The sequence below is a fragment of the Jaculus jaculus genome, chromosome 3, assembly GCF_020740685.1.
Source record: "Jaculus jaculus isolate mJacJac1 chromosome 3, mJacJac1.mat.Y.cur, whole genome shotgun sequence".
Lineage (NCBI taxonomy): Eukaryota > Metazoa > Chordata > Mammalia > Rodentia > Dipodidae > Jaculus > Jaculus jaculus.
The window spans coordinates 141,019,383-141,034,717 of NC_059104.1; the positions used below are offsets into that span (position 1 = coordinate 141,019,383).

General features: G+C 39.8%; 1 protein-coding gene across 3 annotated transcripts in view; it reads right to left on the minus strand.

Annotated features, from left to right (window-relative positions):
* The window catches only part of Mctp2 (multiple C2 and transmembrane domain containing 2), a 248,963-nt gene that overhangs the window by 168,877 nt on the left and 64,751 nt on the right, over positions 1 to 15,335 (minus strand). For all 3 annotated transcript variants that reach the window (XM_004658162.2, XM_045146215.1, XM_045146216.1), the window contains exons 2-3: positions 13,900 to 14,429; positions 855 to 917 (exon numbers count right to left, since the gene is read on the minus strand). In XM_004658162.2, the coding sequence (XP_004658219.1) occupies positions 855 to 917; positions 13,900 to 14,364 (528 nt within the window). In that variant the 5' untranslated portion in view covers positions 14,365 to 14,429. The remainder of the gene's footprint in view (positions 1 to 854; positions 918 to 13,899; positions 14,430 to 15,335) is intronic.

Consider the following 15,335-nt stretch of genomic DNA (forward strand, 5'->3'; position numbering starts at 1 on the left):
TAGGTAGGTCACTTTCTAAAACACTTAGTACTCATTCAATTACTTGGGATTTCTTATTCTAAATATGCAGGTTAGATCCTTGAGAGAACAAACAGCACATCAAAGTGTAGGACAGGACTTTGTCCACCAGTGCATTCACACGTTCACCTCACAAATAGATCTCTTCATCTTCTCCACTGATAAAATTCCAGTATGCAACATTAGGCTGAGTTCTCTTGTCCACCAAGGTTAAGGTCTTCATCTGTGACCCTGTGCACCACGTGACACTTGGTCCCAGCCCTGCGCTCTGTAAATTAGCCAGTTTTTTATTGTTGTTGTTTTTAATTTTTCTAGCACCAGCCCCTGGTATCTCTTCTTACTTTTATGCTCTCCTCCCGGCAATTCTACCTCATGCCTCATGAAGAATGCAACAACTCCCAAAGGCCATAATGTTAGATTCAAGTCCATTTTAAATATCTAATGTATTAGTTCCATGAGATTTTTGAGCCAGTTCAAAGAGGACAGCTAAAATAACTTTTCATTCAATTATTAGACATTCAGTTAATTGATCCTATGGCTACAGCTGCTCTTGACAACCTTCTTGCGAAAGCTTCAAAGATTTCAAAATAGTTTTGTCTCCTATACCACCAAACTCAATCACATAGCTGCTATGTATTTTTAGAAGAATCTATTACAGTCTGGGGAATCAATAGACCTGAATTTATCTCTTCCAGCTAGAACCTGCAAGGCCTGATTTTGCAGGTGGATTCAATTCCATGCCCTTTAGAAATAAGACAGACAAAGAAACAAAAACAGTGGGTGAGAAGTATTTCCGATGTTGACTTTGGTATTTATTTTGAAGGAACTCCACTCACAGATTGCTCTTCAGGATGTTGAGCTGTCGTAGAGGCATTCAGGTCACCATTACCACAGATGTTCTGCAAAGAAAGACGAGCCTCCTTTAGTGAAGCAAACAAATATTTGCCTGTGACAGTATCCTACCTCAGCTCTTTCCCTTTGGAAATCTGATATTTGGAAGCCCACTTTCAGGTGTGTGGGTTTCTTTCCTGTCTGTGCCACAAGAGGTGAATGCAGAGGTATTGACCTGACTGTGACCGCTGATATCTAAGCCATAAATCAGGGTGTGGATAAGGCCAATTTCCACCATCCTGCTAAACCATGGGCATTCCTAGTTCATCTATGTATCTAGCAAGAAGATTGCTTTAATCAACACCAAAAAAAAATTGGGCAGCTCAGTATACAGAGACCTGAGTATATCCACAAGCTAGGAAAGGTCTGACATGTGATCTGTACCAACTTTCTCAAAACAGGTACTATAGGGTTAGCAACTGCACCAAACTAGGAAGCTAAAATTGACATTGCAGTGGCAAGTGTACTTCCTGGGGTAAATATGCTGTCATACTCACGAACTAAAAAGGGGCAAAATTTACATCATTTAGTATCCAAGCAGGAGATGGAGAAGACTAAATTGTGCCAGGTTGTGTTTGGTAGCTGAGTGTGAGGATGATTAGCAACAAGGGAAAGATAAGAAAAGACAGGAACACATGTACTCCCTTCTCGAAATTTGAGTACGTCCCTGCCTAACACATCAACCTGCTCTGAGTTCTTGTGTGAACAAAGATAGGATTTCCCCCTCCAATCAAGGCTGGGTAACTCCAAGGTTATAGACTAGCTCAGAGACAGGAAAGAGCTTTCAGAGACTGCTTATTTAACCACAGACCTCTGAGATATAGGCCAGGCCTATAGGCTCTGACAAAATGGATCCTCCCATCCACAGTGACTATCGGGGATGTCTTGGGCACAATTCAGATTCTGCCTGGTGGCTGGGATCTCCTCCAAGACACACTCTCAAATAGAGCTGGAGACAATACCAGAGCAGGAGGGCAATTGTCCAGCAGCGTGAGGGACAGTGAGGGGTTGAAATTAAACAAAGGCTCTCTGACCCACCACCTCTGCATGAAGTAACATCTAGGTGGCCTTAGCCAGCAGAAATGAGCCTGCACTCCAGTGTTGCAGGAGATTTCCAGGCCCTCAGTTAAGGAGAGTAGCCCATGAGCTCTTGGACTCTATTGTTCTATAACACTTTTCCCTCTAAACCATCCTCAGCTTGAATGTCCCCAAACCATGAAGACCTTGAGCTCAATTCACTTGAAACCTTATAGGACAGATGGAAGGGGAATTTAAGACTTTTGACCCTCCCTGAAGTGCTATCATTCTTCTGGTAGTAAACAAAACAATAACCTAACTATGTGGATCCTAGCCTAATGACAAATAAACAACAGGCCCTATGCCAAGCAACTTCTTGGTTTCTCTTCATGACCATCTGTAAAATGAAACTGAGGAGAGGTAGATAGGTAGGTCAGACAACAATTAGACTGTTATCTAACTTACTCAATATCAAGAGTCTTTTGCATGACTTTTACAATGTCCATTATCAGCCCTCAGATTCAATCAATTTCTTCCTGAATTATTACACATATTGCCACACCTTGATATGCAGAGCCAACAGTGACTGGCATTATCTGGTCCTCTGAAATTCCCCACCACTGTCTCATTTTATTAAATGAATCAATGTTCTACTAAGTCAACACAGTCTGAAGACAGTCTTAGAAAGCTACCAGGGCTGGGAGTGAAATTTCTATTTAAGTTGTTTGTTACTTGCCAAGGATCATGATGGTCTGGTATCTTCCACATTTTAGTGGATGGATGAATGGATGCATAAGTGGATGGATGGTCATCTAAACCTCAACATACCTAAGACTTGTATACCATGTATAGTCTCTAAAGTTTGTCTCACTGTATTTAGTGGAAATGGTGATGAAATGACAAATTTAGTCCATATAAGCATCATAATTTGCATGGTATTACAAATGAACACAGAACCTCTATTTAAATATGCAGTAAGTCTTCCACTTACAACTACAGGGAAATTCAATGTCAGGAATGACATTAATTCAATATTATGTCTGGTTTTACTCACAGAAGTCACAGAACTTAAAGTTATGGTTCCCACAGCCACTGTAACTGTCACACACCATATATAAACACCAAGGTGGGAAGTGATTACCATAAGAACAGAAAAAAATGTTCTATATGCACAAGAGGACAAGCCACAGCCACTAGGAGACATTGACTTTGGATATTTCCTATGCACTCACACAGAGCCTAAAGAACACTAGGTAGAAATTGTGATAATTTTTGTCACCTTTTTGAAACATAATAACTAAATACATAACAGGATGTTTTCATCTAAAAAGCACAATTAATATTTATGCCATTAGGAATGTGTGGACATCATTTATCACTAGAAGATTATATTTCTAATTCCATAAGCATAGTCAAGCTTTGTGGTTGTCTTTATAGTTTACTGTAAGTAAAATTAACATGCAATGAGACTAACATATTTCCTGTGTAAGTGTCATAGACTTTAACACAGGTATAGATTTGAATAATCTCCAATCCAATCAGGATGCAGAACAGTTCTACCACCACCTTCCCCCCTCCACCACAAAAGATCTCCCTTATCCTGCCCATAGCAAATAGCAAACTATTTTCATCATATAGTTTCCTATTGTTTCAAGTATTTCCCACTGGTATCATACAGTCTGTAGACCTCTGGGACTGGCATCTTTCATTTAACATCATGCCTTTGAAAACATCCTGATTGTATCATTGCTCTTAATTACCAAAAAAAAGTTCTATCATGTGGATGCATTAGGCTCTTTATCCATTAAACATAAGTTCTAATACTTTATTTTAAAATTTATTTTGAGCATATGTTTGTATGCTTGATGACACACAAGTTTGTATGTCATCAAAGCTACTAACACAACAAAAATATCTAATGCTTATTTTCTCATATCTAGCAACTATAATCAGTAAAGGTAGCCATCTCTCACATAATACTGCCATTAAGTATTGTTTTTACTATTTGGTTTTGTTTTGTTTTAAATGACAGTGAGTTCACACTGATACTTCCATTCCACTTTATGATATGGAAATTTATGGGAAAGTAACACATAATTTGCATTCCCTTTAGATGAGGCTCTTCCTCTTACAAGAAAGAAAGTTTATTAAAATTCAGCAGGACACAGGTAGATATGAGAACGGGTACATCAATTATTTACTAAAGAAAATCTTGTCACAAAAGATCTTCAGAGCAAGACATGAATCTGCATAAAAGGTATTTCTTTTTGTATATACTAAATATAATCTTGTACAAACAACACCTCCCAGGTGGCTGTCGGAGGATCTTAGAAGCGAGTACACAGGAAGCCAAACAACAACTATGTAAGCAATCCAGTCACGGGCTGCTTCAGTTCTCCCTAAACTAGACATATAGCCATGCTACCCACGTCCAAAAAAGCTTAACAGAGGGGAGAACATTTTCTGAGGTCAATTACTTCATATTTGAGGACTTTTCTACTAAAGCATATGAGTATATACCAAAGTAGAATGTATCAGAAGGATTTATTAAATTCTCTAACCCACTCTAGACTCTTGAGAAAATGAGCATTTAAGCAAGCACCTCCAACTGCTGAGTCATCTCTCTACCCTGAAAATGAGTATTCAAAACCAGGGCATCACTTACACAAACCCCTTTTGAGTAGAAGAAGTTATAATCCCATAATAAAAGGCATCTGGCAGCTACACTGACCAGTAAACAGCCACTGGCAAAAGTGATAAAATTAAAAATAAAGATGATGGAAAATGGTACTATTTTGATGACAGTAGTGTCTCCACTGCATCTGAGGACCAAATTGTGTCCAAAGCAGTATATGTACCCTTCTACCAGAGACAGAACACTTTCAGCGGAACTGGCTTTTTCCCTCTTGACCGAGAAACTAAAGGTGCTTCAGCTGCTATTGGATTCCCGTAGAAAGTGATGAAGATAGCAATGACAATGACAATGACTTAGAGAATGAAAACTGTATGCACACTAATTAATGGAAGTCCTAGGAGCCATAAGAGAGACTTTCCTGCTGGAGGTATCTATGGAAATGAAGTGACCCACCAATTAAAATAAAAGTCTGAGATAGGGAGTTTCAGACAATCGAATGTAAATCCTTTATTAGATTTTTAACTTGTGCAATACTTGAAGTGAAACACAATGAAAACTTTAACAGAAATTCTCTCTTAATACATCTACAGTCTTGTATTTACAAACTAAATATATAGGAAATAACAAATAAATCCCTTTTAAGTTTAAAAAAGTGATAAAATTAAAAAGAAACTATCTAAAAAATAAGGGTTAAAATAGTAATGTCTATTCAAAAATGTCAGGCCTGCAAATAGCCGAGTGTTTATTTTAATTTTTATTTACTTGCACATGTGTGTAAGCATGTGTGTGTGTATATGTGTGTGTGTGTGTGTGTGGTGCATGTGTGTGTGTAAGGGTACCTCAAGGTCTATTGCTACTGCAAACAAATTATACATATACACAATTTTTGCGTCTAACTTTAAGTCGGTGTTGGGGAATTGAACCTAAGCCAGCAGGCTTTATAAGCAAGCAACTTTAGGCCCTGAGTCAATACTACAAAATCTTTCTTTATGAACCGATCATATTTTCTAATGGCATTCTATAAAGTTTAATCTTGTTAGCTTGATGGGATTCAGAATTGTCATGGAAACAAACCTCTGGGCATACCTGTTAAGGGAGTTTCTATGCCCCTACATATGACTCCCTAAATCAGGTGGGAAGGAAAACATACCACACTAAATGTAAGCAGCACTGTTGTGCTTGAGGTCCAGGATTTCATCAAGAAGAGAAACTGAGCTGAGAAGAAGTGTTTGTCGTGCTCTACTTCCTGACTATGGGTGCACTGTAATCAGCTCTGCTTTATATTTCTACTGTCATAACCTCCCCACAGTGATAGACTGTAGCTCCCTGCCGAAGCTAAAATAACCACTCCTCTCTCAAGTTGCTTCTTGTCAAGTCTTTTATCAGAGCAATAAGGAAAGTGACTAATATATCCTACCACAAACACACACACACACACACACACACACACGCACGCACAATAAATATAAAAATAAAATAATAAAATAAAAAGCAGGTGTGTTTAGGAAGTATAGCTACTACTTCATCCTTCCAAGTCCAGACACCCAAAATCGCCTTAAGGGGATAAGGTGGTTACCAGACTGTCATGACAGGGACCAGACTGACAAAACAAAGCGCTAGTGCACTACTAATGTAACAATGTGCCTAGCAGAAGAAGACAAGGGTCATATGAAGAAGCCTAGGTGAAAGTGTATATTAGCCCAGAGGGAGGAGAATTAATGTCATACAATATGAAAAATTCCAGCTTCACTAGCAAAGATGGGACAGGGTGGCTTTCATGTAGAGATGGAGAGAGGTGTCTCCAGTTAGATGTATCAAGTTTGTATCTGTAGCTCGAACTATATTAATGATATATAAGTGCTACATATAGAACCTATCCACTCTCCTTACAAAAATATAGACACCAAGCTCCCAAAGTGTGACCTTTCAAGAAAATAAAAAATGTTTTTGGTGAGGAAATAGACCTGAACTATACATGTCTTCCTTATTAAAGAAGTCCATGTTGATTATAATTTCAACTCCGAGATCTTTTGGCAACAGTACAGACTGTACTATCTACATCAACATGAACAAATACTGGGCATGGTCATTCATGCTTTTAATCTCAACATTTGGGAGGCTGAGATAGGAAAATCACTGTGAGTTTGAAGCCAGCCTGAGCTACAGTGAGACCCTGTCTCAAATAAAGAAAATAACAAAGAAAGCAGGAAAATAGAGTCTTTAATTCTCATTGCAAATTTGCTGGAATAATCCCTGCTAACTCAGTTTATGAACATTTAATTATTATGAGTCAGTCCGGAGGGACAAATGTGTACTGGAGAGGCAACAGAGTTCTTAGGGCACAATGACCTGCTCAAATCACTGACATCCTTACCAGTGACACCTTTGCTACACACTGATTTGCCTACTCTGTCTATCTTCTCTTCCTGTTGGAGTCCTCTCCTCTCTCTCCCAATGCCTATCCAAAGCAGTTGGAGGTTATTGCTCGGTAAATTAAAAGCACCTTGCTGAGGAAATGGCACAGAACTGGGAAAACCTTGGCAGACAAGCAAGCTTTCACCTGGCCATTGAAGAATGAAAAGAAGTTCCATAAAAGAAAAGAGTGAAAATGAAAATGAAGTAGATGTGATATGGATAAATAAAGCCTTCATAACACATTAAAAATAAAGGAATAAAAACAATTTAGCATTGTGCTTTGGTCATTGATTGAGAAAGTAGCTATATGAGGGTGAAGGTGTGTCTGCAGACTCTTTAGCAGACTGACGGTTTATCCACAGAACTTGAGACCAGTTTTCTACAGGATATTCAGTATGACATGACTGAGGCTCAAGAGACTTTGGAGCAATCTGCTCCTACCAAGTACCTTCTATTCCATCCCTGCTCTCTCCAGTCCTGGGTTGATGGCTTGTCACCACGCTGCACTGACGATTCATGGTTCTGTCTGTCCTCCACATTGTCACCTGCCTTCTTCCTTTGTTTTCTCATTCCATCTTCCCAAAAGTGTAAGCTAACCCTTTACTTTGCTTGCTGGAATTGCTAGTGTTAGAAAGGAGCTGAATAATTCAGAGATAACAGATATTGGGGGTCTTGTCCCTCTGCTGCAGGCTCAGCTCAGACAGGCACAAAATTAGCACAAGCATACAACAAACCTGATAGACCTCAGGTGGGTCCCTCAGACAACAGAGCTTGCTATCGCCCCCTTGGAAAAGCTACAATTATCACAACACATACACTAAAAAACCTTTCATTACTCTTATTGTATGCCAAAGGCTGGTCACAGGACAACTCATGACTTTCTCCTTATTTCTTCCCCATCCCATGAAAGTTATAGATGCCTACAAGATATTCTTGAGGAACAAACAGATAGGTCAGATTTTGGATTTAGATTAACTGATGTTAAGACACAAATGGCATGAATTTGGCAGGACTTCCATTTCCATTTAAAAAAAAAAAAAAGGCTAGAGTGATTGCTTAGTGGTTAAGGCACTCACCTGCGAAGCCTAAGGACCCAGGTTTGATTTCCCAGTATCCACGTAAGACACATGCACAAGGTGGCACATGCATCTAGAGCTTATTTGCAGTGGCTGGAAGCCCTAGCATGCCCATTCTCATTCTCATTCTCTCTCTCACTCTCACTCTTAAATAAATTATGCAAAAAGCAAAAATAATAAATTCAGATTTTATGTTAGCATCAGACTTGGACTGAAAAATCTATATCTACATAAGACTTTCTACTTTCAATTACTATCATAAAAATGAAGATTGCATTCAGAATATTTATTTTCAAAAACAAATATTGATTTCATTACATCATAAAGTTAAGAAAGGGCATGATGAAAACATTCACAACCCAAATGAACCAAAGTGAGTCACAGTAAAGACATCTGCGCATTTATGTTCAGTTCTAAACTACTTAAATAGCCATAGCCAAGGCATGGAGCAAGACCAGATGAGCAGCCCAGATGAATGGAAAAAGAAATGTATATATTCATAGTGCAGTACTATTCAATGAGAACAAAGAACAACAACAGCGTGTAAGTTGCAGATAAATGGACAGAACTGGAGCTTCTTCTGTTAAGCACAATAAGCCAGATTCACAAAGACAAGTGAGGATGATTAGGCAAAAGGAAATGTGATCCCCGGAATGGAGTCAGGGAATAAATAATAGCAGCATGGGGTGAGTGTCTTGAAAGTAGAGCATATTCATGTACACAAACGTCATAACAAAGCCCATACCTTTGTGCTAATATATGCTAAAAAGACACTTAATATAACACTAACAAAACTTGTAAGCAGGGTACAAACTGACATAGAGGTGGGCACATGTGCAAGGTGGGGAAAGATGGTCATCATAGATTTAAGTTCAGTTGGGTGATATGGTCATTTAGTTGTCCCTCATAAACTTAGATGTTCTGAATGCTAAGTGACCAGCTGATGGAGTTTAGGGAATTAATGCCTCCTGGAGGCAGAGTATTGTTGGGGTCAGGCTTATGGGTGTTATAGCCAGTTTCCCCATGCCAGTGTTTGGCACACCCTCCTGTTCCTGTTATCTACCTCATGTAGGCCAGAGGATGATGCCCACCCTCTGCTCATGCCATCATTTTCCCTGCCATCATGGAGCTTCCCCCTCTAACTTATAAGCAAAAATAAACCTCTTTTTTTTTTCCCCCACAAACTGCTCTTGGTTGGCTGATTTCTACCAGCAATGTGAACTTGACTGCAACAAATGAGCTAACTACAAAAATTGCTATCACTGAGTTCTGTATCAAATATTGGTTGAGCATTTGCTATCTGCCAAAACCAGGGAGGCTCTTAGGAAAGAATGCATTAAACATCTCTCACCAAGCCATGCCCAATCTCCACATCAACACACACAAAATCAGGGAGAGGAGCCAAGGAAAAAACATTCTATTCTTTGCAGGGAACTTGGTTCCTCAGGCAGCGGGAGAAACTGACCCAATAAAGGTGGCAGCTGAAGAGAAGGTGGGTATTCAGCAGAATGCACACTTGTCGACTAAAGATCCTGGGGGCAGTCTCATTAGCTAAAGTCTAGCCCCTCCATCCTCTGCATATATCCCACCAACAAATACTGAAAAAAAACAATATGTGCACTTCCTAGGGAAGACCATAAGAAATTATAATGGTCTAAAAAGAAATGGCTAAAAGTAAAAATTAAGTAATCCAGAATATCTTATTCTTGAAGGGTTCTGCTTATCCTTGACTAGCTGGGTTTAGCCTAGAGAAGAGAAAAATCAGCACCACCTACCCATTACTGAATGGACCATCAGCACAGATCACCTTTACTTTTTTTTTTTAGGATACTTTAATATTTTATTTCTTTATTTATTAGACAGAGAGACAGAGAGAGAAAATGAATATGGGCATGCCAGGGCCTCCAGCCACTGCAAATAAATCCCAGATGTATGCACCACCTTGTCCATCTGGCTTATATGGGTACTGGGGAATTGAACTAAGGTACCTAGGTTTCACAGGCAAGTGACTTAACCACTGAGCCAGTCCACAGCTCACCTTTACAGGCAAAGCTGCACACACCCACACTTCAGGTCTGTGGTGAGACCATCTTTTCCCACCTGGCATGTATGCTCACCTCTGTGACAGTGTGGACCCTACCTCGGATACACCACACTCTCCTTGAACTCCTCAATCCCACCCACTCACTGAGCTTCCAGGAGACAAGGATTCCATGTCTTGCATGCATGACTGTTTTTTCATTACTGTTTAAACTCTGCTTAGTGGGTGCAAGGCTCCGGTCACTTTATTACCCCTCTGTTTGTAACAGCAACTTTTATAGTGCCTGGTCTAGAGCAACATTCAAATATTTATTTATATTTCTTCAACAAAACTACTAAGAACAGCTTATTGATAGCTCAAACAAATCTTCTGAATTTGAAAGTGTCAGCATATCAATGCCAAGAAACTCACACACTTTTGCTCATGAAATAAGTAGACAGATGATGAAGATTAACATCAGAATATAATTCAACAGGTTACCATTATTATACAGGCCAAATTTAATAAATCTGCCTAATTAGCATTTTATTTAAGGGAAACATAGATCAAATTTGTAAGTATAAATATCATAAGATTTTTTTCAGAAAGAGAGAGAAAAAAAATATTGGTGCACCAGGGCCTCAGTCACTGAAATCAAACTCCAGGCACTTGCGCCACCTACTGGGCATGTGTAACTTTGTGTTTGCATCACGTTTGTTGTATGGCTTATGTGGGATATGGAGAGAGATCAAGCATGAGTCCTTAGACAAGTGTCTTAACCACTAACTCATCTCCCCAGCATTATCATAAGATGTTTACAAACAGTATTTCATAAATAAAAGAGAGACTTATTGAGAGGTGGAGGGTATATGATAGAAAGTGGAGGTTGAAAGTTGAAAGTGGGGGGAGGGAGGGAATTACCATGGGAAATTGTTTATAATTATGGAACTTGTCAATAAAAAAGTTAAAAATTGCTTCATAAATGTTGATGCCACAAGAAAAGAAATAAGCCCTTTAATGAATAGTAGTGTCCAAGAGAACATGGCACAGAAAACCCTAATTACCGTCCATTCCCCAGTGAAACCAGGATAAATTGATTAATCAGATTTTCATCAAAAAGTAAAACTTGAAATCCCAGCTGATTAATCAATCTGTATGCAATTCTGAATTTAATCTGGAGGACATAAAACTTAACCCATTGTTTCAGCATTACAACATGCTTCACTTTTTTTTTTTTTTTTTTGAGAAAGAGAAAGAGGCAGGAGGCAGAGAGAGAAAACCCAATGGTATTAGCATACCAGGACATCCCACCCCTGAATATGAACTCCAGACACATGAGACACTCTGTTCATCTGGCTTTATGTGGGCGCTAGGGAATCAAACCCAGGCCTTCAGACCCTACAACAAAACTGAGCCCTCTCTCCAGTGTCTGCATCAGCACTTTGGAGGCAGAGGCAGAAGGAGGATTAGCATTAGTTCAAGGCCACCCTGAGAGTACACAGTGAATTCCAGGTAAGCCTGGGTGAGAGTGAAACCCTACCTCAAAAAAAAGGGAGGGCGGGCTGGAGAGATGGCTTAGCAGTTAAGGCACTTGCCTGCGAAGCCTAAGAATCCAAGTTCAATTTTCCAGGTCCCATATAAGCCAGAGGCACAAGGTGGCGCATGCATCTGGAGTTCATTTGCAGTGGCTAGAGGCCATAGTGCACCCATTCTCTCTCTCTCTCTCTCTCTCTCTCTCTCTCTCTCTCTCTCTCTCTCTCTCTTTCTCTCTAATAAATAAATAAAAATAAAATTAAATATTAAAAAAAAGGTCTAAGTGAGGTCAGGGGAAGAGACTGAGTAAAAGAAAGGTAGAGGGAGGGCTAATCAAAATCTAAGAAGCTATAAATGAGTGACATGGAAATCTACTATTTTGGACAATGGAACACTCAGGAGCCATAGATTGTTACTAGAAAATTTTCAGTGCCAGGGATGGGATATCTTCCAGTGAGTTGTTGGCCAGGGAGGCCCCTGATGCCCCCAAAACATTAAAGGCCATTGTCAAGGTCTTTGGTTTCCCACCAGGAATACATGGTAAGACCTTATTGCTGAAGACTCTACATACTTGGGCTGCAAGGACACTAAGAAATCTTGCTGGAGCTGAGCTGAGAAATTCTGGTGGAGCTGAGCTGAAAAACTCCTCCATGTAGACCAGCTGACAGAAAGCTGTAAACAGCTATGCTGCATGCAGTTCAGTGAGAGAGAGAGAAATAACCAGTGAAGATACCCAACAGCAGATACTACAAGCCTAAATTTGGCCAGCTAGGCTAAATGAGCCAACGGGTGCAATAGTGGAACATCTGTTATGGGGGAAACCAACCACTCTCAAATTAGACTGGAGGCCACTCCATGGGAGGGAATATATCCTTGATACTGAAAACCTACAACAGGGGTAGTCATATGTCCTGGGGGTGTAACTTCTGCTGCTGTCTGGCTAAATGTATATACTATGCTCACCAAACTGCCCAGTAAGCACTTCTCTTAATGTTCATATCCATATATTCATGCTACTCTCACTTTTGGTTAGAGAGCCTTCTCTTTTCAGATGGTAGTGACCTTGGGATGACTCAGAAGGCACCATGGTGCTGAGAAGAAGTGACAGAGGAGTGCTCAGCACTGAAATATCTATCACACCTTCCAAGGCTCAGGGTCCATTGAAAAAGAGGTAGTGGAAAGAATGTAAGAGCTAAAGGAAGGGTAGAACTCTTTACAATGTGCTCCTCCCAACACAAGATGGCCTAGATATACATGACCTCACAGTGCCTAACAATACCTACACAAGACCATTATAATAGGAGGAAAAGATCATGACATCAAAATAAAAGAGAAACTGATTGAGAGGATGAGGGGATATGATGGGTAGTGGAGTTTCAAAGTGGAAAGTGGGGGAGAGGGAGGGAATAAACCATGGGATATTGTTTACAATCATGGAAGTTATCAATAAAAAATAAAGACAAAAAGGAAGAAAACAAAAGAAATCAAAAAGATCTGATTAAATTGATCATCAAAATCATGATTTAATAACCTGATGACTGAATTTAAATTTAATTCATGTTGGAAATCCTATATTTGCCTCATAACTATATAGCTGATCACCCTTAACAAAATGCAAAAGCTCTGTTAAAGTAACCGAATCAACATGTCTGCCTATTTTATTTCTAAGACTTTTTTTTTTTCAAAGAATATAAGTGAAGTTGCTCACAAATGAGGACATACACTAGTGCACAAGAACACACCAGCATATCAAAGAGTAGGAAGTGCTGAACTTCTGGTGAGCAAAGGGAGACACAGGGGTACCACTTTCTTGGAAGGATTAGTGTGGGTATTATGACCACAAGACTAGTTAATCACGCAATGAGATGGAGAAGGAGAGGGATAAGGGCATGAGGAATATAGGTAAAGAGGAGAAGATACATCAAAGGAGATAAAAAGGGAAAGAGATAGAGTGAAAGAGAGGGGGGGAGAGAGAGAAAGAGACATATTAAAGGAAAATTTATACTCAATTTATTTGTCAGGCAAGAGGAAACAGAAAAGTCATCCAACTGGGCTTTTAATGATTAAACTGTCCCAGAAAGGTTGTTTTGTAATAGTTTTTAAATATATAGAGGTCAACTCTAAAACTAATAGGAACACCAGGTGCAATCAATATCACATTAATTTAAACTCTTGTAAATGGCATTCTCCACCATCCAAGATAACCACAAAAATAATTCCTTCCCTAATTTTCCAAGGGCAATGCAAACATTTTAAGAAGGCAGAAAGTGGAAAGTGTCTGGGGCTGTCCTCACCTCTGGCTCCTCCAGTGCATCCCCTCCACTGGGAAGTTTCTGCAGATCCAAGATGCCCTGGCTGGAGGCCCGTCTCTCTGCTGCTGGAGAGGAGTGGACCTCCTCTGAGTCTGTGTCCATCCCATGGAGGTGGCTTGCTTCCTCCTGGCTCCAGTCCACCTCTTCTTCGGACTGCTTCAGGGAGCTGCTGCTGCTCTTGGGAACAACGCCCGCAGTGGACAGGCTGTTGGGCACTGAGGTGTAGGACGACTGAGGCCCCGAGAAAGGCCGACCTTCTGGAGCCAGCGCCTCGGCCTCCAGGAAATCTGGCACAGAGAGACTGAGGCGCCGGTCCAGGTGATGCTGCACCCTTAAATCCAAGGGCTTGTTCGATGTCTTCTTAGCCTTCTTCTTGCTCAAGTTGATCAACAATGGCCTGGTCCGCTGTTTTAATGAACCCCAGACAGACGGTTTGTCCAGATCCATGACTGCATGAAGAATCGAGAATGCACGCCACAAGAGTGTACCTCAACGGAACACAACCGCGACTCCTAGAAAACAGATCATAGAAAGAGGACATGAGCCTTCCAGGGTGTCTGGTCATATGTGAGGCCACACAACTCAGATAATCCACTTTGTCTTAGAGAGCAAAAGTAAAACAATAAAGTAATCATATCCTCAACTATCAGGAAAAGTATGAAGAAAAATAATCCTTAAAACTTTTATTATAGAAGGCATGTACTTAAAATAGTAATAATCAGACTGGAGATATGGCTAAGCAGTTAAAGCACTTGCTGGCAAAGCCAAAAGACCCAGTTTTGATTCCCCAGTACCCACATAAAGCCAGATGAACAAGGAAGCATGCGTATCTGGAGTTTGTTTGCACCTATTCTTTCTCTATCTTCTTCTTTCTCTCTCCCCCCCACCAATATATAAAATATAAAAAAATTTAACAAAATAAAATAACAGCAAGTAATGGAGTTATCAGTATACACCGATCCTTGGAAGGAAGACTACTTATTCGTCTCCAGGGAATATAGAGTTTAGACATCAGTCACAGAGGATTTTCTCCATCATAAGCAAGGTTAGGGCACCTTTGTCTCTATCTAAACCAAAAGACACCAGATGTTACCAGTCTGAGAAAGTTATTAAGTTATTAAGACATGGTGAAACAGGTAATGTCTGTTATAGCTATCCAAACTTATTGTTCAAACATTAAAGATGACAAAACTATACCTAAATTAAACAACACTGCTGTAGTTTAATAAAATTTTATTCACAAAACAGCAGACTAAAGCATGTCAATCCCTACTTCAAACAAGCTCTCTTCCTTTCTAAATTTAGGTGTTTGATCTAAAGTAAAAAAGCATGCTCATTTGAACTTGGATTCCATCTAATACCTATCAAATTGATGTTAGCATGATGGTGACTAGGAAGAAAAATATTTGTCAGAATAC